The sequence below is a fragment of the Typha angustifolia genome, chromosome 1, assembly GCF_048772165.1.
Source record: "Typha angustifolia cultivar Huaian chromosome 1, ASM4877216v1, whole genome shotgun sequence".
Classification (NCBI taxonomy): Eukaryota; Viridiplantae; Streptophyta; class Magnoliopsida; order Poales; family Typhaceae; genus Typha; species Typha angustifolia.
This window is the reverse complement of record NC_133239.1, coordinates 557,095-577,594: the sequence shown is the minus strand read 5'-3', so window position 1 is coordinate 577,594 and position 20,500 is coordinate 557,095. Positions and strand designations below refer to the sequence as shown.

General features: G+C 40.0%; 5 protein-coding genes and 1 pseudogene across 9 annotated transcripts; 4 read left to right on the top strand and 2 right to left on the bottom strand.

Annotated features, from left to right (window-relative positions):
• The first annotated feature begins 274 nt into the window (after positions 1–274).
• Positions 275–2,008, top strand: LOC140761015 (pentatricopeptide repeat-containing protein ELI1, chloroplastic-like). Its single transcript, XM_073098178.1, has 2 exons — positions 275–617; positions 706–2,008. The coding sequence occupies exon 2, from the start codon at positions 785–787 to the stop codon at positions 2,006–2,008; it is 1,224 nt and encodes a 407-aa protein (XP_072954279.1). The 5' UTR covers positions 275–617; positions 706–784.
• A 103-nt stretch (positions 2,009–2,111) lies between these two features.
• LOC140761061 (zinc finger A20 and AN1 domain-containing stress-associated protein 6-like) lies at positions 2,112–3,150 on the top strand. Its single transcript, XM_073098242.1, has 2 exons — positions 2,112–2,247; positions 2,419–3,150. The coding sequence occupies exon 2, from the start codon at positions 2,455–2,457 to the stop codon at positions 2,953–2,955; it is 501 nt and encodes a 166-aa protein (XP_072954343.1). The 5' UTR covers positions 2,112–2,247; positions 2,419–2,454; the 3' UTR covers positions 2,956–3,150.
• A 2,374-nt stretch (positions 3,151–5,524) lies between these two features.
• LOC140761023 (probable choline kinase 2) lies at positions 5,525–9,831 on the top strand. 3 transcript variants are annotated; one of them, XM_073098197.1, is made up of 8 exons: positions 5,535–6,591; positions 7,107–7,228; positions 7,315–7,510; positions 8,103–8,220; positions 8,352–8,399; positions 9,097–9,197; positions 9,337–9,480; positions 9,583–9,831. In XM_073098197.1, exons 1-7 carry the CDS (start codon positions 6,223–6,225, stop codon positions 9,457–9,459), a joined length of 1,077 nt encoding a protein of 358 aa, XP_072954298.1. In that variant the 5' UTR covers positions 5,535–6,222; the 3' UTR covers positions 9,460–9,480; positions 9,583–9,831. The 3 variants fall into 3 exon arrangements, with proteins under 3 accessions (XP_072954305.1, XP_072954298.1, XP_072954290.1); XM_073098189.1 differs by having other exon boundaries at positions 5,597–6,591; positions 9,337–9,831; XM_073098204.1 differs by lacking the exon at positions 9,097–9,197 and having other exon boundaries at positions 5,525–6,591; positions 9,337–9,831.
• A 1,222-nt stretch (positions 9,832–11,053) lies between these two features.
• On the bottom strand, positions 11,054–14,607 carry LOC140761040 (single myb histone 5-like). Of its 3 annotated transcripts, none has more exons than XM_073098216.1 (7): positions 14,472–14,607; positions 13,959–14,158; positions 13,516–13,736; positions 13,020–13,104; positions 12,728–12,811; positions 11,889–12,236; positions 11,054–11,666 (listed from the first exon to the last, which is right to left on the bottom strand). In XM_073098216.1, exons 2-7 carry the CDS (start codon positions 14,106–14,108, stop codon positions 11,652–11,654), a joined length of 903 nt encoding a protein of 300 aa, XP_072954317.1. In that variant the 5' UTR covers positions 14,109–14,158; positions 14,472–14,607; the 3' UTR covers positions 11,054–11,651. The 3 variants fall into 3 exon arrangements, with proteins under 3 accessions (XP_072954317.1, XP_072954325.1, XP_072954332.1); XM_073098224.1 differs by having other exon boundaries at positions 14,439–14,560; XM_073098231.1 differs by having other exon boundaries at positions 14,350–14,489.
• A 246-nt stretch (positions 14,608–14,853) lies between these two features.
• Positions 14,854–15,795, bottom strand: LOC140761070 (uncharacterized; annotated as a pseudogene).
• Positions 15,796–17,923: 2,128 nt separating this feature from the next.
• LOC140760282 (3-ketoacyl-CoA synthase 11-like) lies at positions 17,924–19,667 on the top strand. The gene has a single exon (XM_073097222.1). The coding sequence runs from the start codon at positions 18,062–18,064 to the stop codon at positions 19,511–19,513; it is 1,452 nt and encodes a 483-aa protein (XP_072953323.1). The 5' UTR covers positions 17,924–18,061; the 3' UTR covers positions 19,514–19,667.
• Positions 19,668–20,500: the final 833 nt, after the last annotated feature.

The following is a 20,500-nucleotide window of genomic DNA, read 5'->3' as shown; positions in this document are numbered from 1 at the left end:
GAAATATCCTTTTCATTAGCTGCTCGTTATATTATTTATTTTTATTAGAAAAAGGTCATACGACTGGATGCAACTAATTTTAGAGTCTCTAAAGATAAATTCTCTTATTTTAAAAAGTATAAAAGAAAAAAGATTAAAGATAAAATGGTCATTTTATATATCTTTTTTTGTTAATCAGAATCTATATTTTTTTGGGTTACAGTTCAGCGAATTGTTAAACCTTTTATTTTATTTTTATTATTTTTTTTGAGAAATACAAAGAGAAGAAGAAGTTAATCTAAAGAAGTTATATATATCGCTTCTGCTTGGAGCCGATTAATGCGGTATTATTTCTTCGGAACTCACAAACTGGAAACAAACAAATAAATTGGTTGATGCGAAGGATAACATCCCAATGCCAGCCACTAGAGATCGCGTAGGCGCGCGAAAGATTGCAAAGCTCTTCAACTACACATCGAAACCCAAGTTCCCAAGTTCGCCTAAAGCATCCGTGACCATGATGATCACACAATATGGCAGAATTGGAGAAGTAGAGAAGGCAACGAGACTGTTCGAAGAAATGCCCCACAAGAACCAAGTATCTTGGAACGCGATGCTCTCAGTCCTAGTGGATACAGGTCGGTTAGATTCTGCCCTTCAATTGTTCGGCCAAATGCCTCAGAAGAATGCAACATCCTATACCTCACTGATCACTGGCTTTTCAAGGTTCAATTTGGTCACGAGAGCACGTCAAATCTTCAATTCCATTCCCTCTGGCGTTCAGAATGTGTTCACGTGGACTGCGATGATTTCTTGTTATGCTCAAAATAACAATCCTTATGAAGCTTTTGAGCTCTTCTCTACGCTCTACGGTGATTTCTTTGCGTCGGGAATAATACCAAATTCGTATACCTTCAGTACATTGCTCAAGGCCAGTGGTTGCATCAGATCTCTCTCTCTAGCAAGGCAGACCCACTCTATGATAGTAAAGCTCTTGGATGTAGAAAGGAAAGAAGCTATCTTTGTTCAGAACTCTCTAATTGACATACATGCCAAATTGGGCAACTTGGTCGATGCTGAACTGTTGTTTAGCAGAATGAGGTGGAAGGATGTGGGCTCTTGGAACACTATGATGGATGGCTACACGCACCAGCTGTTGGTAGATAAAGCTCTCAAACTCTTCAAAGCAATGAGAGAGAAGGACACCCTCTCGTGGAACATCATGATGTTGGGCTTATTGGAAGGTGGTCGCGGAGAAGAAACTGTAATGCTCTTTCTCTCCTTGCTTGAATCCGAAGGAGACACGAAACCCAATTCGTCAACCTACACTATCACCTTAACTGCTTGTGCTACACTAACCTTGCTGGAATTTGGAAGACAGATGCATGCATACATTGTGAAGAATGGTTTTTACAATAGCAACACCTTTGTCTGCAACTCCCTAGTTAGCATGTATGCAAGCTGTGGTCTGAACAATGAATTGGAGCAAGTGTTTGATGAAATGCCTAACAAGGACGTCATATCGTGGAATGCTGTGATCCAAGGTCTTGGGCAAAATGGGTGCAGCAGAAAAGCTTTGGAGATTGCAGAGAAAGCACTAGACTTGAACATCTATAATTGTAATACTTTCGTTGCTATACTTACCAACTGCAGCCATGGTGGTTTGATCAGTGAAGGACTGAACTATTTCAACTCAATGAGCGAAAAGTACGGCATCAAGGTGAAGTTAGATCACTACATTTGTGTAATTGATATGCTTGGCAGAGCTGGAATGCTAAGAGAAGCTTACGACCTGCTCTGTAACATGCCGATGGCCGCAAACTCGGTTGCATGGTCTACACTTCTCAGTGCATGTTTGATTCACAAAAACATCGACGTAGCGAGAGCGGTGGCGCGAGAATTACAAGCTTTAGGGGCAAACATTAATGGTAGAAGTAATGAGATTGAGGAATTAAGGGAGGTTGTTGGTATGATGAAAGAGAAGGACTTGAGAAAACAAACTGGGTGCAGTTGGGTCATTGAGACATAGATGCTTGTTGATTGTTTTCTTATATTCACAGTGGTGACGTGAACCGACTTTTTTTTTTCGTGAAGAAAGCTTCTGCTAGCGACGGGCAGCGGGCAGGTGACCAAACTCGCAAGAAGGCGCAATCTGGAGCGTCTTCGAAGGAGGGCAAACAATCCCAACCGTTCGATCTACGTATAATTCCTTCCCAAGAAAGAAGAAAGAGGAAACTAATCAAAGGAAAAATAATTCTACACGATAAGGTTCGTTAAATCCTTCGCCCTTTCTCCGAGCGAAGATTTCGCTATTTCGATCTCTCGCTCTTCTTTCTCTTGATCTCTTTATTAGAAGGAGAAATCTTGTTTGGATCCTCTGATGGTCGATTCCGGCCTACAATTATTGGACTCTTAGGGTTGGTTTGATTCGTGGTTTAGGAACAAGAAAAGAAGGATTTGATCTCCAGATCGGAGATGGAGCAGGAGAGGCAAAAGAAGCAGGCCGAGGAGACGGAGTTCCAAACCCCCAACCTCCCAATCCTTTGTGCCAACAGTTGCGGCTTCTTTGGAAGCGCCGCCACCAACAATCTCTGCTCAAAATGCTACAGAGATCACTTCTTGAGCAAATCCAAGGCCTCAATCGAGTCCCTGACGACTTCCCTGGCCGTCGAGGCGAAGGAGGTTGAGGAGAAGGCTGGGGGAGTTGGTGGGGGTGTTAAAGTTGGTGATTTGGTAGAGGAGGGTGCTTCATCTGGGGAATCTCCTGTGCCACCGAAGAAACCCACTAATAGATGCGGCTTTTGCAACAAGAAAGTCGGGTTGATGGGGTTCAAATGCCGATGCGGGGAGGTGCTTTGCTCAGTTCATCGGTATTCTGATAAGCATAATTGTGACTTTGATTACAGGGTAGCTGCGCAGGCTGCGATAGCGAAGGCGAATCCAGTGCTGAAGGCAGATAAAGTGGACAAGATCTGATGGCTGATCGGCTATGTCACTGAGAATTGGTATGTCAAGGCAATTTTATGGTCATGGTTATGGTAAATAATTGCGTAGGTATATTTCTTCGGATGGCTTTTATCACAGGGTCTGTACAGTTTAGTTACAAAATAACTCTGTATGTAATCAACTTGATTTGCTATGTATAAATGTCGAGGTGGTATTGTTTCTTTCTTTCATGTTTTCGGTATCAGTTTTGGCTTTGCACCGATTCTTTTAAAGATTAATCTTTTAAGATGCTTCGCAGACTCATAGTGAATATGTTAGACTGTAAGGTGTGGTGCAAGATAAGGATTTTGCATATTTGATGATGGCTGTTCTCTCATAGAATGCACATATGAATAGGCAGTGCAGGAAGAGTGGTTCTTGTTTATGCATTCCACTTTCATGAAATTTGACCATTAATTGCGAGAAAAGAACTCCAATATATTTTTTGCTTTGATAACCTGATACATTGTCTTGGTTAAAAAGTTGATGTTGTTTGACATCTGGTGATAAGAATCTGAAAGCTTGCATAGTTCTTGATTACACAACCCATATTATTGCGAAATTTGTTGAATATTGGCATGCTAGGCATTTAAAGAAAATTCAGGCAAGTAATGTGGTTTTTCGTTATATAATAAGTTTAAAGGTAAGTAGCCAATGGTTTTCCACAAGGATAGGAACAGTCAGAGTATGTGAACTAGGTTATCTACAAATTAAACTCATTTGCAGAAGAAAGCATAAGAGATGTATAACCCTTGGATCTTTCTGCTTGGCCAAAATGTCTTCTGCATGTTCGGTATTAAGGAGAATTTGAATCATTTTGTATTAGCTCTTTGTATCACATTATATTACCATAACAAGGGGCATGACGATATATTAAGTTCAGTGTGACACACTCACACTAATATAAAGTAATTTTGAAACTTGAACAGATCAAATGATAGTGGTTGCTGTCAATGAATAGATTTGACATCAGCATGTTCCCAAATGATATAGTTATGTAAACGCCATATACTTCTATTTTCCTCTGGCATTTCAAGTTTTTTGCTTCACTTTTATTGAGAAACCCTATGATATATCTCAACTACATGAAATCTGATTCTAAATTGCATGGTGTGTTGTCTACCATTGATTTTTTGCTGCCATTGAAGTTGAAAAGGAGAAAAGGAGAAAAGGGCATACCAAAATAGATATTTACTTTAGCTAGAGAACACACTTCAAAGGGGAAATTTATATTGTTCTTTGCGGTTTGAGTTTCCTACTGAAATGGCATATTTTTATTGATTTCTGCGACGAGCATATTACTGGACCATGTGATCAAATTCAAGACTACTCTTCCAGCTATAGTTGTGCTAGAAATGATGATGAATCACATTATTGTAATGGAGAGTAACATCAATATGGTGTATTTTCCAACGTCTGAAAGTTCAACCATCAAGGGCAGAATATATGATTTACTTTATGGCTCTCCAAGGAAAAGTAGTTCTGATTATTAATACAATCATTATTCCTTGATTCCTCTTCTGGATTTTTGTTTCTTTAGTCTTGATTCTTGTACGTACATAAGTGAAAGAAATCATTGAAATTCCATAAAGTATATCATTTTATACTGTTGTGAGTCTCTACTTTCTATATCTATTAGAGATTTATGTTGTCAGGAATTGTAAAGATGTCATCCCATTGTGCGTTGTGCTTTAAGCGGTTCTGATTTTATCATAGAATGATGGTTAGATGCTCAAATAAAACAAGACCAGATGAAACCAAATCTTCCTTGAGATCTAATGACTACTTTTTTTACTGTTAAGTGAAATATGCAGGAGATCTTATGTTAACCTTTCAGTGTATATTCATCTTTTACAACAGGGTTAAAAGTAGAGCAGAAGATTGCTAATGAAGTGGAAGTTTACAATTTACTCCCATAGTTTATTGGAAGCCCACATTAGTTCATGATCTGCTTTTGTCACTTCATACATATTGTTCATTCATTGAAAGTAACCGAATTATACCCTTTGTCTGTTCATCTTTGGCTGCCAGATTTCTTTGGAATCCAACACCACCAGCTTATGGGCTCTTTTTTCCTTTGCTAATATTGACATCCTCTCTTTTGGACATGCAAAAAAGTAGAATAATAGTCCAAGTACTTTACAGTTGATTCTACTTTCTAAGTTAATGGAAGCCCTTTGTTCAAGAGCTTGAAATAGCACTCTCATGCAGCAGAGGATGAAAGCCAAAGCAGAGGTGAGCTTTTGCTGGGGTACTGTTGGGGGATTCTCTTTGTTGTACCATTTTTGCTAAAGAAATGGGTAACGGTTGGTATACAAGAAATCAAAATGGCTCTGCCCATGCCCCATAGGCCATAGTGGTTGTTTTCTTTTTCTCAACGATTTGGGTGGAGAATTGGAGAGTCAAACAGAGACTTCTTTTTGAAAGAGGGAATAAGAATTTTTGTGATAATCCTTGACCTCAGCCTCTAATTTGATATCCAAGAAGGCTACCATTTTATATACTAAAGCAAAAGCTAGGGAAGACTTTTGTGGAGAAGAAACTTAAGGGTGACTATTCAATTCAATGGGATAGTGTATGGAATTAAAGAACGCTCATGATGTATGATAAAAATGAATATATCCGAGTACAAAATTCACAGGATTTACTTTAATTTTAATTGGGATATTATTAACTTAGTAGAAGTTTTCCGTAGTCATATGGAAACTTTGAAATAAAAGCTTCTACTAATCTTTGGGAGGACTTGATCTTTAGATCTCATGCAACGCTAAAGACTTCTTTCTCCCTCGCTGACATCATCATCGATCGTGTTCACATGACGGCGGTCCATCTCTTCCCAGGGGCGTTTTGGTCACACGAGCATCACAACCCCAGTCCTATACATGGCCCATGGCATCCGGCTCATCCACGTTTCCAAATATGACTGGATCGGTACAGTGAGAAATGGGCCCACACGGGTCCTATTTATATCTCTCTCGCTCATCGAAGCGCGAGGGAAAAGAAAAGGTAGCCAGAGCAGAGCTTTCTGTCGTCCTCAACTTGCGGGGTGTCGAAGTCCACCGTTGCCATCGTCACCGCCAGTCCCCTGCCGCCACGTGTTATTTTTCTTGCCTCCTTTCCTTCCGTCTACCTTCGCCTTCTTCGACTCTCCTCGTTGCCAAACTAGTGCTGCTGCTATTTCGAGCGCTCTCTTGAATTATTTGATAAGAGTCCGATTGAAGTCGGTTCCTGAATTCTCGAGCGGGAAGGCGATCGAAGATGGTGGCGATCGAGGAGGCGAAGATCCCGAAGGAGGCGAGAGGAATCCTCCACGGATTGGCCTCGGAGTGGGGCGACGTGGCGGATTGCGAGGATCTGGAGGTGGTGCCGTTGAAGGGAGCGATGACGAACGAGGTGTTCCAGGTGAGATGGAAGACGAAGAGAGAGGAAGGAGAGGAGGGGGAGGAGGAGAAAGCGAAGGCGAAGGTGAGGAAGGTGCTGCTGAGGTTATATGGGGAGGGGACGGAGGTGTTCTTCGATCGGGAGGCCGAGGTGAAGACGTTCGAGTGCTTGTCCAAGCATGGCCAGGGGCCCAGACTCCTCTTTCGATTCCCCAGCGGCCGCGTCGAGGAGTTCATCCATGCCAGGGTACGCGATTCCTACTTCTTTCCCCGTTCAACAATTTGCCTTGATCAAGAACAAAGTTACTGTTGGATAATCAAGATTTGGGAAGAATAACATGTGTAAGATTTCACTCTTGCATCTCCTGTCTTCCGCTCTGGAAAGAAGGCTTTGATTCGTGTCTTTCTTTAGCTTAGCTACCTTGTTGGGCATGCTATAAATTGAATTCAGATGCTTAGAAACAGGGCATTTATTGTCCAAATTAGAGGCTAATCATAAGAGATGCGATTTTAGATATGTATGGTAATTGATAAACTTGGACGTTTTCTACGAGTTTATAGTTTTAAAATTTAAGATTATGAGCAAATTTTGTGAAGATTTATAATTTACTCTGTTTTACCCGCCGCAAATTTAGACTACTCATGTCTGACTTGCCGCAAGATTTTTTTTTTAATTTTTTTCTGGAATATGGTGTGAATGAGACTTGGATAAATAATCGGATAGACTTTTTTAGTGATACATTAAGTATTTATGGCTTGCAGACTCTTTTAGCTGGTGACCTTCGTGATCCAGAGATATCTGCTCTCATAGCCTCAAAATTGAGGGAGTTCCATGATCTCGACATGCCTGGTGACAAAACTGTGTTTCTCTGGAACAGATTGAGGTGTTCTTTAAGTTCCTTAATGAGCATTATATACCACCAAAGCTCTCGGTTAAGTTCGATTACTGATCCTTTGTTTCACTCCATAGGAAATGGCTCAAATCAGCAAAGAGTCTCTGCTCAGATGAAGAAGCCAAAGAGTTTTCCTTGGATACTATGGAAGAGGAGATATCTGCTTTGGAAAATAAGCTCTCTAGTGAGGATCAGATGATAGGATTTTGCCATAACGATCTACAGTATGGTAACATCATGATTGATGAGGAAACCAGACAAGTTACCATCATTGTAAGTTTTTGTTTTCCTCTATCCACTGGATGGTCTATATGGCGTTTCCCATCTAGTGAGTCTCCAAGTGTAACTGTAGTATTTGCATCTCCAATTCTGTTCATCATGTGGATTACTTTACATCTATTGGCCACTAATGCTCAATGCAATGGGAGTTTATTACTTGCAGCTTTTACCTTTCTGTTGTTGATTAGTAATACTTGTGGCCAACTTCTCTCTAATTGTCTGCATCTCAGATAGTGTTGATACGGTGACGTGCAGTTCTCATTTATTGACTGTATTAAATGGCCATTGTCACAAGCTGGCACATAGTTATCCTTGTACTCTTTTATGAATTTATTTTTCAAAGAAAAGTGCATTCCATGTTTGACTGCGGATCAAGGTTTGCCGACAGATATGCAACATATTTTTATGGGCTACCTCTTAAAGTAGATATCTTTTTTTTAATTCAAGCAATGAATATCATTTCCTGCTGGCCTTTTTTCTTGCCTAACACTTCTTTAGCATTTTATTAGTTGCCTACTTGAGACGGAGTTGGCAATTTTTTAGTTTCTTTCTTGTATTAAATTGGATGTCCAACCTTTTGGTGTAGGATTATGAATATGCGAGTTTCAACCCAATTGCCTATGATCTTGCAAATCACTTCTGTGAGATGGCTGCCGACTATCACTCAGACAATCCTCACATATTGGACTATAGCAAATACCCAGGTAGTTAATTGCTAGTATTTATTTGTTGATGTATCATTTTCACTCTCTTTTGTTAATCTGACTTATAGCAGCAAGCATTCAAATTCCTGGAGTGGGTACCCTTTCTCACTCGCTGTTTCTGTTTGTGATAGATTTTGAGGAGCGTAAAATATTTGTACAGATCTACCTCAGTTCTTCTGGTATGTAATGAAATTTAATTTTGATGATTGAATTTTTATCCTCGACATGCTATAAAATCATCGGCGCTTGTATTTTTTTTTTTTTAAATCATAATCTTAGAGGTATTGATATTTGAAATCTGTTGTCCTCCTAAATTGACACAAATTGCCTACACCAATAAAGTTAGATGCATGCTGAGTTAAGAACGACATTGTTGGGGTAAAGGGTACTCCAGGAAATCTTCTTTCTTCTTCTTCCTTGCCGAGTTAAAGTCCTATCAACTTAAAGGATCGCAATTCTTCTTTCTTCTTTTCCAATTTCAGACGCATCCTTTATAGATGAGACCCAATATAATCGCAAGTCTGCATGACTTTTTTATTCCACATCTACTGTAGTATTTTATACTAGTAAGTTCAATTATTTTATATCTAGATAACAAATGAATTGTGATCCTTTTACGTGATAAGACTTGAATGAGTCAATGTGTCCGCTAATAACAAAAGTATAATGCAGACAAATTAAACGGAAAAAATCTCAAAGTGAGTTGACGTTAGTGAATCTGACAGCCTTTTACCGGTCCTTTGTTTCATTTCGTTATACTAGAGTAGGGTAGATGCGACATTCGAAACATCAATGTGTTACTGTTTGCTATACTTTAATGCTAGCCTTGTTTTCAAATCCCTACTTCCCTAGTCTACATCTTTGACCTTCCAACAGGTGAGAAACCTGACAACGTCGTAGTAGAGAATCTGCTCAAAAGTGTCGAGAAATATGCTCTGGCAAGTCATCTTGTCTGGGGTCTATGGGGAATAATTTCTGTAAGCTCCTCAACCAATAAATTTCCTCTTTTTTTTTGAAAAAAAAAATGCTCTTATCTGTAGGAACCTATTGTCAGTTGATATCACCATCCTCATCATGAGTTGCTTCTTCCCCATTACTTTAACCTTTTGCTTGCAGGATCATGTCAATGACATCGACTTTGATTACATGGAGTATGCAAGGCAGAGGTTTCAGCAGTACAGGAAGAACAAGTCTGCACCTTTAGCTTCAGGACCTCCTCAACAAATCCCAGATTCATGAGTTTTTGCCGCAGCAGACCAGGTCTATTAATGAAGTGCTCCATGTTCATTTGTTCGTTCATAGACTCTCTTCGATGATCTCCACGTCTAAACGTTTCCATTTACTGTTTGCTGAGAAGTCCAGCCGTAACATTGGCTGCTCTGCTCAGAATTCTTCCATAATTCCAGACCCAGAGTCAGCTGACCAATCTTTCGTGCTCTGGATGCTCCATGTCCTCGCGGAGTCTCTTATTATCTTCATGCTCATAGTACAAGATATTAGGTTGTGCTTGTGTATAATAAATAATAGAAGCGTGTAAAGCGAAGCTGCTATCTGTAATAAACATTTATATGGCACTACTAAAATACTATCCAATTGATAGGCTTTTGAATCTGATTGGAGATCCAGCAAACTTTAATCACTGTCAGGTCTCAATCCATCATCAAAATCTGGCTGGGAGATTTTTGTTTGTTTATTTGATATTTGTACTGATCCAGATGAATGTTTAGAAACGAATAAGCATGTGGATACTATTTAGTTGATCGTTTAGTGGGGGGTGGATCTACCTGCTTGTAAGCTTTCAGTGGGGGCCCCTGATTCTATTTTTGGATTTAAATTCCTGGCTCATCTTAGGAAGTTTGTGCTTTACGAGTATCTTGCCCTAGATTTTTTGTAGGATTGCTGCGCAATTAAAGAACTTCTCTTTTGAAATGGAATCATGAACTGCATGTTTGCTCTAAAAGTAATCAGCATCGAGCATCCTCGTGATCTCTGTGGCCAAATCAAACCTAGCATTATGCACTCTATTCTTTCAAATATATAAAAATAGACAAATATTTTAATACTCCTCTAAAATTTATAATCTTAATCTAATAACTATAATAGCCGATTTTTATATCCAATATTAATTTTAAAATCATATTACGTAAAAAAAAACATATAAGTCAAAAAAAAATTAATTACGTGTACCTAACTTTCGGATTACATGTTTTTTTCTTCGATAAATATAATTATACCTTAATTATAAGAGATATTATTTAATATTAAACTATTTAAATTTGATTATTTGAAGATAGATTTTAATTTAAATATAATTCTCTATCTCTATCTATTATTAAATTTAAATTAAATTAATCTTAAACTAACTAGAGATATATATAAATAATAATAAATAATTAAATATATAAAATTTAATTAAATTTTCATCTAAGTTAATTATAAAAAGATATAAATATCCTCATTATGATATATATATATATATATATTACTCTCAGTTAAAAGATATTTATTTTTTATTTAATAAATTATTAAGATAATATAATTATTAAATAATAATTATTATTATCTATTGAACTGGTAATATTTTTTAAATTTATCGCATTCCTCGAGGATCTTAAGAGTTAAATTTTTATCAAACCAATTAATAAACAATTATCTATATGGTACCAAAAAGTGCTCATATAAATATACATGGCAATGGCAACTATTACTCCAGCACAAAATTGCATTGGTGCTCTCCGGTGATCACAAACAAAAAAGAAACGAGTAATCCTACAAAAATAGCATTAAGAATGGTAAAGACATATATAATGAATAAATTATAGCATGTCAAGGATTGGAACAACTAAAACACACATATAAACTACATAAGTTCTTCATTTTACACAATGTCTGAACTCTGGACAGCTAAGAAGATGTTCTTTACACAAATAATCGTCCGATCAAAGCAACATGACCAAGAAAAAAAGTACCACTCTTCAACTTATTCATATACTATTTTGTATCCTTGATTGCACCTCAGTAACCGAAATAAAACTTGCGGACTGCGAATTACTGTTTTGTATTTTACCATCAGCACAAGCATTTCAGCAGTTGGAAGCACCATACCACGTATTATGCTATGAGTAACTCATGCAGTACTCAACTGCAATCCAGAGATCCATAAGGCCACACTGAATGCTTCAGCACATGTCAACCAAAGTAGGCATGGAATTATTGGTGCTCTCCTAGAACTTGATAATGATAAGGGCCTTGACAGGATAAGTGCACCAAAATAGAAATTCCAAGAACCAACATTACTGATTAAAAAGCATGTATATATGAGCTATACAAGACTATCCATATATCAACAGATCTCACGAAATATAAGGAGACACATCCGACGAAGTGGATTAGAAAAGGTGAAATGAATATGATAGCCAACATGATCGCCATCAAGCTCGAAGCATCTGCACGTATTTTTAATAAATAAATAATAAGTCCAGATTTGAGAAAAGAAATGTGAGTCAGTATTTGACAGAAAGAGGAAAATATCATCTGAAAAAATGTTTGCATCTTATTGATATGATGAAATATGCATGTGATGCTTGAAGAGGAAAAACATAATAACATATAAAGGGGCCTATCAAATCTGTAGTGCAATAATTGGATATGATAAGCAAGAGCATTACCAGCTTAGTTGCATTTCTATTTTTCAATGTCAACATAGCAGCTTCGGCAAAGGCCTGAGCTGCTTCTGCATCAGCTTCAGCAGCCTCTGCTTCTTTTGATGCTTCTTCAGCTTCTGCAATAGCTATTTCTGCCTCTACAACTGCTCGAGCAGCAGCAGCTGCAGCTTCTTGTGCAGTCATGTTTCTCATTCGTGCTAGCTCAGCATCAACTTGAGGCTTTGTCAGTGGTTTAACTTTCTCGCTTTCGAATTTGGGAGGCTCTCTTAGCTTTCCCTCGGGGAGAAACACCTCGGAGTTTCTTCCTTCTGAAGAAGCTGTACTGGGTGCAATCCTATACTTCCGCTTCACCTACAAAAGATTTAAAAAAGGCAATATCATAAATTGGAGAAGGTGAAAAGGATCCATTCAACAAAGATGGAAAAGCCAAACAAAGTGACTGTAGAACCTTAGCACATACAGCCCGACACCAAATGGCAACAATGTCATTTGATGGGCATTCAGTTCAATTTCATGCCAAGCATGGAAAATAAGGGTCTCTTTGCTTACTAGACTTTAGAAAATATTTCGACTTCCCAAAAAGCTGATTTTATGCAGCTTCACTTATTCCCCGTATTCACGGAAAAGAAAATTTGGTCATACATACATAAATTATTGAACAAAAACTGTCACAAAAATCAATTTCTTTAGCCATCAACAGCCCATCAGACAAATACTAGTGTTTCGTGTTCAAACAAAATAATTCCTAAATATAACAGTTCAATAGAAAAGTAATGAAAATGTCAAATCACAATAATCTAACCATAATTGTGTATTGTGCATGAGACAGATTAGGTAAATACCTTGATCAGCTTTCCACTAGAAGTCAAGAACTTTAATTTTCCAGATAACAGCCGTTTAAAATCAGGAGGCGGCCAGTACTGATCCTACAGGAATACAAATTTGTGAAGTTAATAAGTCATCTCCATAGTCTAAAGCATGTGGGTTGTATCAATATTTATGATGTGCCAATAGTTCAGAAGCTTCCCAGGACAGTGTAGGATGCAAATAAAAAACCCAGGGGTGTGTGGGTTTTCTGTACATAAAGGTTGAACTGAAGGAAGGAAATAAATCCGACAATGGGTTGATATAGACCTCTATATATGTTGCAATAGCAGTCTTGTTAGATCCTGCAGGTTCCTTCAACTTCACTATAGCTTCTAGAATGAGATTGTCAAGCCTGGACATAATGCGAATAAATGATCATACAGATATTAAAAAGAAACATAATATGTGCAGCGCGTGCAAGAATAACACAGGGAATCTCATTAAATAGATAACTTATTAGTACCCTAGATAAAGACACATCAACATGAAAACTGCATAAGTGAAATATTAAAAAGTAGATAAAAATGAAGAACATTTTGTAAGTATTCATAACTGAAAAAATAAGCAATTGCATGCTACTACATTACCATCATCGTTGTAAATGCACTGAAGCATGCTAGAAAAAGAGAAACCATGAAAAGCTGAATTCCTGGAGTTAATAGATCATTTTTTTTATGCATTGACAGTGTGAAGCAAACAAATGCGCACATGCAGCCTATGCCATAAAGAGCTTATAATTCAAACAATCCATGAATAAACTAACCTTGAGACAGATTTCTTTGAGCCTGCAATCTGCAGAGGTTCATCAGACACTGCAAGAGGCTTGCCATCAACAATTTCATCATCAACATTCTGAGTAACTGCACTGGCAGTCATTGGATTATCGTCATTCTTAGCAATGCGCTTGCTCTTTTTCAGGGCTATTCTCGCCTTCTCTCGAGATCCCCATCCACTTGCAGTCACACTCATGTTACGCCACTTGTCCTGGTCCATTACAGTAAAGGGGACAAACTTAATAGATATCAAATGTTCTTATCCGATATCTGTATTTAACATCAGGTGCACTCCTTGTCTCAAAAGAAAAAAAAAACATCAGGTGCATTCTATTAAGTACCATGCTAGATATTTTCCATGTAGAGAACATTGAATAAACAATAGTAACTTTTCTCGATGAATCAAGTTATAAAAGAATTAGCAAAGACATACCTTGAGATCGACATTTGACCGCAAATGTAAGATTCTGCTAAATTCCGGATCTTTCAATATCGTGCGCCATTTTCCAGCCCCATGCTTAACTACTCCGGCTTTTAGAGCCGCTTCTTCCTCCGGCGTCCACTTCTGTTTCGGGGCGCCCATACGAAATTGCCTAAAAACCCTTCCTTTCACTGGAATCCAACCATGAAGACCTAGTAACAAAACAGGCACATCAAAAGATATAATAGTACCCAATTTTATTAAAGAGCCAATTCGATATGTCCCGATTCACAGCCAACTAAAAAAAACATTATTGAGCCCATTTCATAAAATCAATAACAGAATCCGGATCCATTTAATGAAATAAAAGCGCAAGGAATATCAAATAACGTAAGAAGATCACAATCGAATTTGCCAATGATCGCAGCAAGCACAATCCAATTCCCGAGTTGTATGGATTCTCCGAAGAGATTCGATCAATGATGGAATTACTTTTAAAGAAGGCAACGCAAGATCGAACAAAACCTCCGATAATTCCGAAGCTGCAAAGGAGATAGCGGACGCAATCCAGAACGTGAGCCCAGAGGTCGTTCGCTTTTTAGGGTTTTAAGAACTCCAACGACCGGTGGAAGGAGACGAGATTTTGCACGCGCGGCCCATGCGGGTGTAATCGTGGACTGGTGGGACGGTGGGAGAGCCTAGCGTAGCCCTGCCGAAAGAGAACCGGACTCAGGCCGGATGGGCTTGGGTTCGGCCCAACTCATGCCAGGCTTTACACCCTCCTTGTCCCTGGACCACCTAAACCCATACTATATAAACCTGGATACAAGTGAATTGGATCCGGATGCGATATTGGAGAAAGTTAGACCCGTTATGTCACTCGATCGGATTGCCATTTTAGACCTCAATAAATTATTCCAAGCAAATCACGCATAGTGACCACCCCAAGACCACGAACCTTAACATTGCAACGAAGCCACCAAGACAAACCTCCTGTTCCAATTCCAAGCTTATCGGATCTCCCTCGGATCCGAACCAGACGACTGGCTCGAATGGGAATGGAAGGGTCCGATACCCGTCAAACGCGTACCAGGCCCGAGGGGCCCGACGCGGGACGGGATAGTGTCCTCGAATAAGGGCCGCATGATGTCCTCTAAAGGGTGGATATCGTAGTTAGATTATTTAAACCGCGATAACTCCTCCGGGCTTCCGTAGTACGCGATTTACGAGGGAATAGAAGCGGGGGAGATCGAATCAGTGTACGGCGTCGGCTACTTTGACCAGATCGACGGACGGTGCCTTCATAAAATATCGTTGTCCGGGGTGGATAGCGGGGTGGGGATATATCGGACTTTTGGGGTCCGTCGCTATCACTCGCTCGTGGTGCTCGGCTACCTGCTCACAGATGATGGGCAGATGACAAATAGTGATTTCTTATACTAGTTATTCAGAAAAAAGTCCTTTCGTTATGGATAAATAACTAAAATAGAAGATCTTGCCTACGCCGACGGCAGCTTGGCCGTTGCCGGTGCCGGTGCCGACGTCCCACGCCAACTCGCGATGCGTTGTCGGGGACGCGAGCTTAGAGAACTAATCCCTCGGATAAGTCATCCTCGCCTCCGCGTATATCGCCGCTTGCTTCACGAATAACTCCGCCATCTCCCTCCTTATCCTCTCTCTCTCTCTCTCTCTCTCTCTCTCTCTCTCTCTCTCGCCCGAGGATATACAAATCCCCACCCTGTTGACCGACGCGTGTCCGCCGGCAAGACAACGATCGGACATACTCACGTGCCATTGCTGACAAGAAGCATGTCCGATATTGTCCTAGGTTTCATGAGAAGCCTTACAATAGTGAATTGATACCACTTTACTTGTACTCGCCACTGTATATATATATATATATATATATATATATATATATATATATATATATATATATATATATATATATGATTTGATATATAGAAAGATAACTGGCAATATTCCGATGTTAAATGACATTATACAGGTACCAAGCACTCGCTCGATCGCATTCTTCGTGCAAGCACCAACGAGTCATTGCTTCAATGACATAATTTTTATTTTTAACTTTCACCCAAAACAAAGAAACCAAGTTACATATTACGCATGCATGCACTTCAAGTTGCACTAGAATCCAGAGAGAAGGCCAGTAGAACCTAACATCGCGATGATGGACTCATATTCTACGTCACAATACAAACAGTTTGCATATTTGATCAAAAGGAAGGAAATAGAAGGACATATCATAAATTAAGGGGTTAGAAGATAAATGTCACATCTCCCATCTTAATAACATAAATATATTTGAAACCTACTTTTCCCACATGTCACATCCAAGTTTGGAATTTGGACTAGCATCCCGAGCTGCCGTGACATCTCAAGGAAGGCATTTATTTTAGATCTTTAAAAAGAAAATCCCACTCTCACCAAGCTGAACAATGCTACATGCCCTCTTAAATGAAGTTGCACCGCTCGTTGTAGTTACCCAAAAATAGTGCATGCTGCTAACCATAGTTACCTAAGAATATATATATATATATATATATATATATATATATATATATATATATATATATATTTTGCACATGAATTCTTATTAACTTGGTGTGGTATAGTTTAACCACATTTTGCAGCTATTTTATTGGGAATGTATACTTAAACAACAATATTCTTAATTAATCTTTACACTCTCCATTTCCAATACCTATTGTAGGAGTATCTTGTCATTTTCAAAGAATTGCTTCTAAGTAGTATCCTTTTTATTTGTAAATATGACCAACATATGATTGATGCTCTTCTCCGAGTCAATGCTTCTTGGTCTTTATGTTAGATGTAGGCAATCGCATGGATGTTATTACACTAACGCAACGTTAGGTATTATTTACATCAATTGACTTCTTTAGGAAGTATCTAGGTGCAACTAACATATCCTAAATACTTACATTTAGCTATTAAATGGGAACCGCTATCGTTTAACCTAACCTTATCTTGTAGCCGCCCCATCTGACTTCCAACACCGGGTAGTTATCAACAACAATCACATTGAATGCTCTAAACCTTACTCGGCTTTGATACGTTATACTTTCCTTAATTCTTCGTGTTAACTCTCGAGTTTCTATTGGGTTGACCTGTCGAAATAAAAGTTGACACTCTTGTGAATTAGTAATCAATCCACCACATCTAAAGCACAAAGTTTCCCCCACTGCTAATTTTCACGAGATCGAGCTTTATTTACCGTTGCACATAACATCTTGGATTTTAAAAAAAAATCATGGATAAATTACAAATAAAAGGCGTGTAATTTTATGATTCTTTGCCTCGTGATGTGTGCGACACGTAATTAATTGTTGGCCAATGGCATCGCCAACGCAGAAAAGAACTCACGCATGCATGCCCACTCACGTAAAGCGTTTTGTTTCAGAATGTTCTAATTAATTAAGGTGTTATTACTGAAAGAATTTAAAATAATCATCAACATCAAGATTAAGTAATATTCCTTGGTATCTTTCATCACCAAGATTAAGCAATATTCTCGTACTTAAGCCTAGAGTAAAAAAATTAGAAATCAAAATCAAAACACGTTAGCTCGACAATTGACAACTTTAACAACATTAAGGATAGATGGGAACCCATACCCATATATATATATATATATATATATATATATATATATATATATTATCAGAATTCCAAAGATTGGTGCATGTGAAAAGCTGGCTAGCTACATCCGGATTGATGCTAATAACTCCAAGACAACCACTGCCTTACTGCCATCCACTCTCTGCACATCCATTAGTGTGAGCAAGAAGCAAGGACGAATTCCTCGCGCGGTCTTCTAGATATCTATCAACTCGTCTCTCACATTATATAGCTCACAGAAACCCCGACTACTACCAAGTACTTATTTGTTTTTCTTTCCCCGCAAAGTATAAAATCCTCTCAATCTAAAACCTTTTCCCATTCAAGTGCCATTTACTGCTCCCACCCTCAGTCCTGTGAGTGGTTGGAGTAATGATGAATCGACATCAATCGATCCTTTTGCCGTATAAAAACCCAACCACACTACTCCTTGCTCTCCTACCAAGAATCTCAACATGAGGACCAATACTCTTCTATCTCCCCTCACCCCAATCCAACTCCTCCAAGCTTCCTTCTTCTTCCTCTTGGCCTTCACCCTTACTCTCCATGCACTCCTTTCCTCCACCTCCACTTTTCTACTTAGCCCAAAGATGGCGTCTTACGTATCTCAAAACAGAGCAGCTTTTGTGTCGCTGCTGTTTTGCAGTTTAGTCCTTTTGCTTTTGTATATTTATAACCGGCGCAGTCGCGAAGTTCTACTGCTCGACTACTCTTGTTACCTCCCCGACACGGACCGGAAGTGCAGCTTCGAGGTGTCGCAGTACTTCGTCAAGCGCAGCCGCCGCTTCTCCAAGAAGAGCGAGGAGTTCATGCGCGGGATCTACTTGAAGTCCGGGCTCGGCGACGAGACTTACGCGCCGCCGTTCTTATTCCAAACGGACTACGAGGCGAAGCTCAAGTCGGCCATCCAGGAAGCCGAGGAGGGCATGTTCTCCGCCGTTGACGCGCTCCTCTCTAAGGCCAACGTCGCCGTCTCCGACATCGACGTCTTGATCGTGACATGCGGATCGTTTACCTCTTGCCCCTCGCTTTCTTCCATATTGATAAACCACTACGGGTTTCGGGAGACCATCGCTAGTTATAACTTAACGGGTATGGGTTGCAGCTCCGGCGCGGCTTCCATCGACCTCGCGGGTCGGATCCTATCGAGCAGTCGTAGGATCCGATACGCCTTGGTGGTAATCACGGAGAGCATTAGTTTGAACTGGTACTTCGGGGACAACCGCTCGATGCTGGTGACGAACTGCATCTTTCGGGTGGGCACGGCGGCGGCGCTACTGACCAACGACCCGGCGAGGCGCGGCGGCGCAAAGATGGTGTTGACCCGGGCGCTCCGGACCCACTGCGGCGCCGACGACGCGGCACACCACGCCGCGTACCAGGAGGAGGACGAGGAAGGCCAGATGGGCATCGCGCTGACCAAGGACTTGATCCGCGTGGCCGGGGAGGGGCTCCGCACCCACATCCGGTCGCTGGCCCCCAAGGTGCTGACGTGGGGCCAGCTCGCCCAGCACGCGTGGCACGAGGCGGCGGGGTGGGCGAAGCGGGAGGGGAAGCCACATGTGCCGGACTTCACCCAGACGTTCGAGCACGTGTGCGTGCACACAGGGGGCAAGGCGGTGATCGAGGCGGTGAGCCGGATCCTCCGGTTCGACGAGAGTGTGACCGAACCGGCTCGGATGACCCTGCACCGGTTCGGGAACACCTCAAGCAGCTTGATCTTCTACGAGCTCGCGTATTTCGAGGCAAAGGGGCGGATCAAGAAGGGCGATAAGGTTTGGATGATGGCGTTCGGCACCGGGTTCAAAGCCTGCAGCTTGGTCTGGACGTCACTGAAAGATTCGTGCTTGGATTCTGATAACCCCTGGAAGGATTGCATCCATCGCTACCCCGTCAAGGCCTGGTGATCGATCAACGAGTCTGGAAATTCCCACTATCAAGACAACATTAATTATGGAAAGAAAAAAGAAAAGAAAAAGGTGTAATTGGTCATTATAGAAGGTGGGCCCATCCATCTTACTATAAATGGATTCATTTGAAATAAGATGATGATATAATTAAGGTGCAGGCGTTCTCTGATCCGAGTGATAAATGAGCCAATTAAATGAAAGATGCACGTCTTAAAAGTAACAACCAAGTGTCAGAATATAAATATCTACCCTTCCTCTACTAAAAAGATTGCCTTTTTTTTTAATTATTAATTTCTCCTTGATCTATAATATATTTATTACTACTTGGCCACCCGTGACTACAATGCATGCAAAGAACTATTAAATGAGTATATAGCTATGTACGAGAAAATTGTTCAGTGGAATGGATCAAATCCGTGATCCATCCTGCTGATGATGCATATGGCATACAGATGGTGTCAGTAGATGATCAATGGCTGAATCCTAGTCTTTAAAAGGTGCGCAGAGGATAGCAGCTAGCAGTGTGCAGTAATGGCCTCAGACTTGGTAATAAGAGATGGCTTTTATTTTGTTAGTGAGTATTATGATGAGGATTGAGGAGGGTATGTATGGGTGTGGGAGGCCAAACATGCCATCATCGCTGGAGAGCAGGGATCAAGAGATCTGCAGATAACTTTGGGAAGCAGCTAACAATGGTCGGTCTACTATAGTATATCAAGCAACCCATGTGCATGCATGGTATTCCATGCAGATTTCTAGAAATACTCTACGTAGATTCATGTGAGTTGTGTAGCCTGTTGATCAGTGATGGCCATGCATGATGTATTTAAATGACATGTCAGAATTATTACAAAAAATGTACCAATTGTCCTCAACTACATTTCGTTTTTTTTATTTATTTATTTTTTAAATACATCATGCTGTACCGGATAAAAAAAATAAAAGATAAGTATAATGTTTGATTCAGATAGTTAAGATAAGGGT

What these genes read in the sequence shown, in the direction of transcription:
- LOC140761015 (XM_073098178.1), top strand. Translation starts at nt 785, where the DNA reads ATGATTTCTTGTTATGCTCAAAATAACAATCCTTATGAAGCTTTTGAG.
- LOC140761061 (XM_073098242.1), top strand. Translation starts at nt 2,455, where the DNA reads ATGGAGCAGGAGAGGCAAAAGAAGCAGGCCGAGGAGACGGAGTTCCAA.
- LOC140761023 (XM_073098197.1), top strand. Translation starts at nt 6,223, where the DNA reads ATGGTGGCGATCGAGGAGGCGAAGATCCCGAAGGAGGCGAGAGGAATC. An exon ending in CCAGACAAGTTACCATCATT is followed by an intron (nt 7,511 to 8,102) that starts GTAAGTTTTTGT and finishes CTTTTGGTGTAG; the next exon opens with GATTATGAATATGCGAGTTT. An exon ending in GATCTACCTCAGTTCTTCTG is followed by an intron (nt 8,400 to 9,096) that starts GTATGTAATGAA and finishes ACCTTCCAACAG; the next exon opens with GTGAGAAACCTGACAACGTC.
- LOC140761040 (XM_073098216.1), bottom strand. Translation starts at nt 14,108, where the DNA reads ATGGGCGCCCCGAAACAGAAGTGGACGCCGGAGGAAGAAGCGGCTCTA. An exon ending in TCAAAGAAATCTGTCTCAAG is followed by an intron (nt 13,105 to 13,515) that starts GTTAGTTTATTC and finishes CATTATGTCCAG; the next exon opens with GCTTGACAATCTCATTCTAG. An exon ending in CTATTGCAACATATATAGAG is followed by an intron (nt 12,812 to 13,019) that starts GTCTATATCAAC and finishes GTATTCCTGTAG; the next exon opens with GATCAGTACTGGCCGCCTCC.
- LOC140760282 (XM_073097222.1), top strand. Translation starts at nt 18,062, where the DNA reads ATGAGGACCAATACTCTTCTATCTCCCCTCACCCCAATCCAACTCCTC.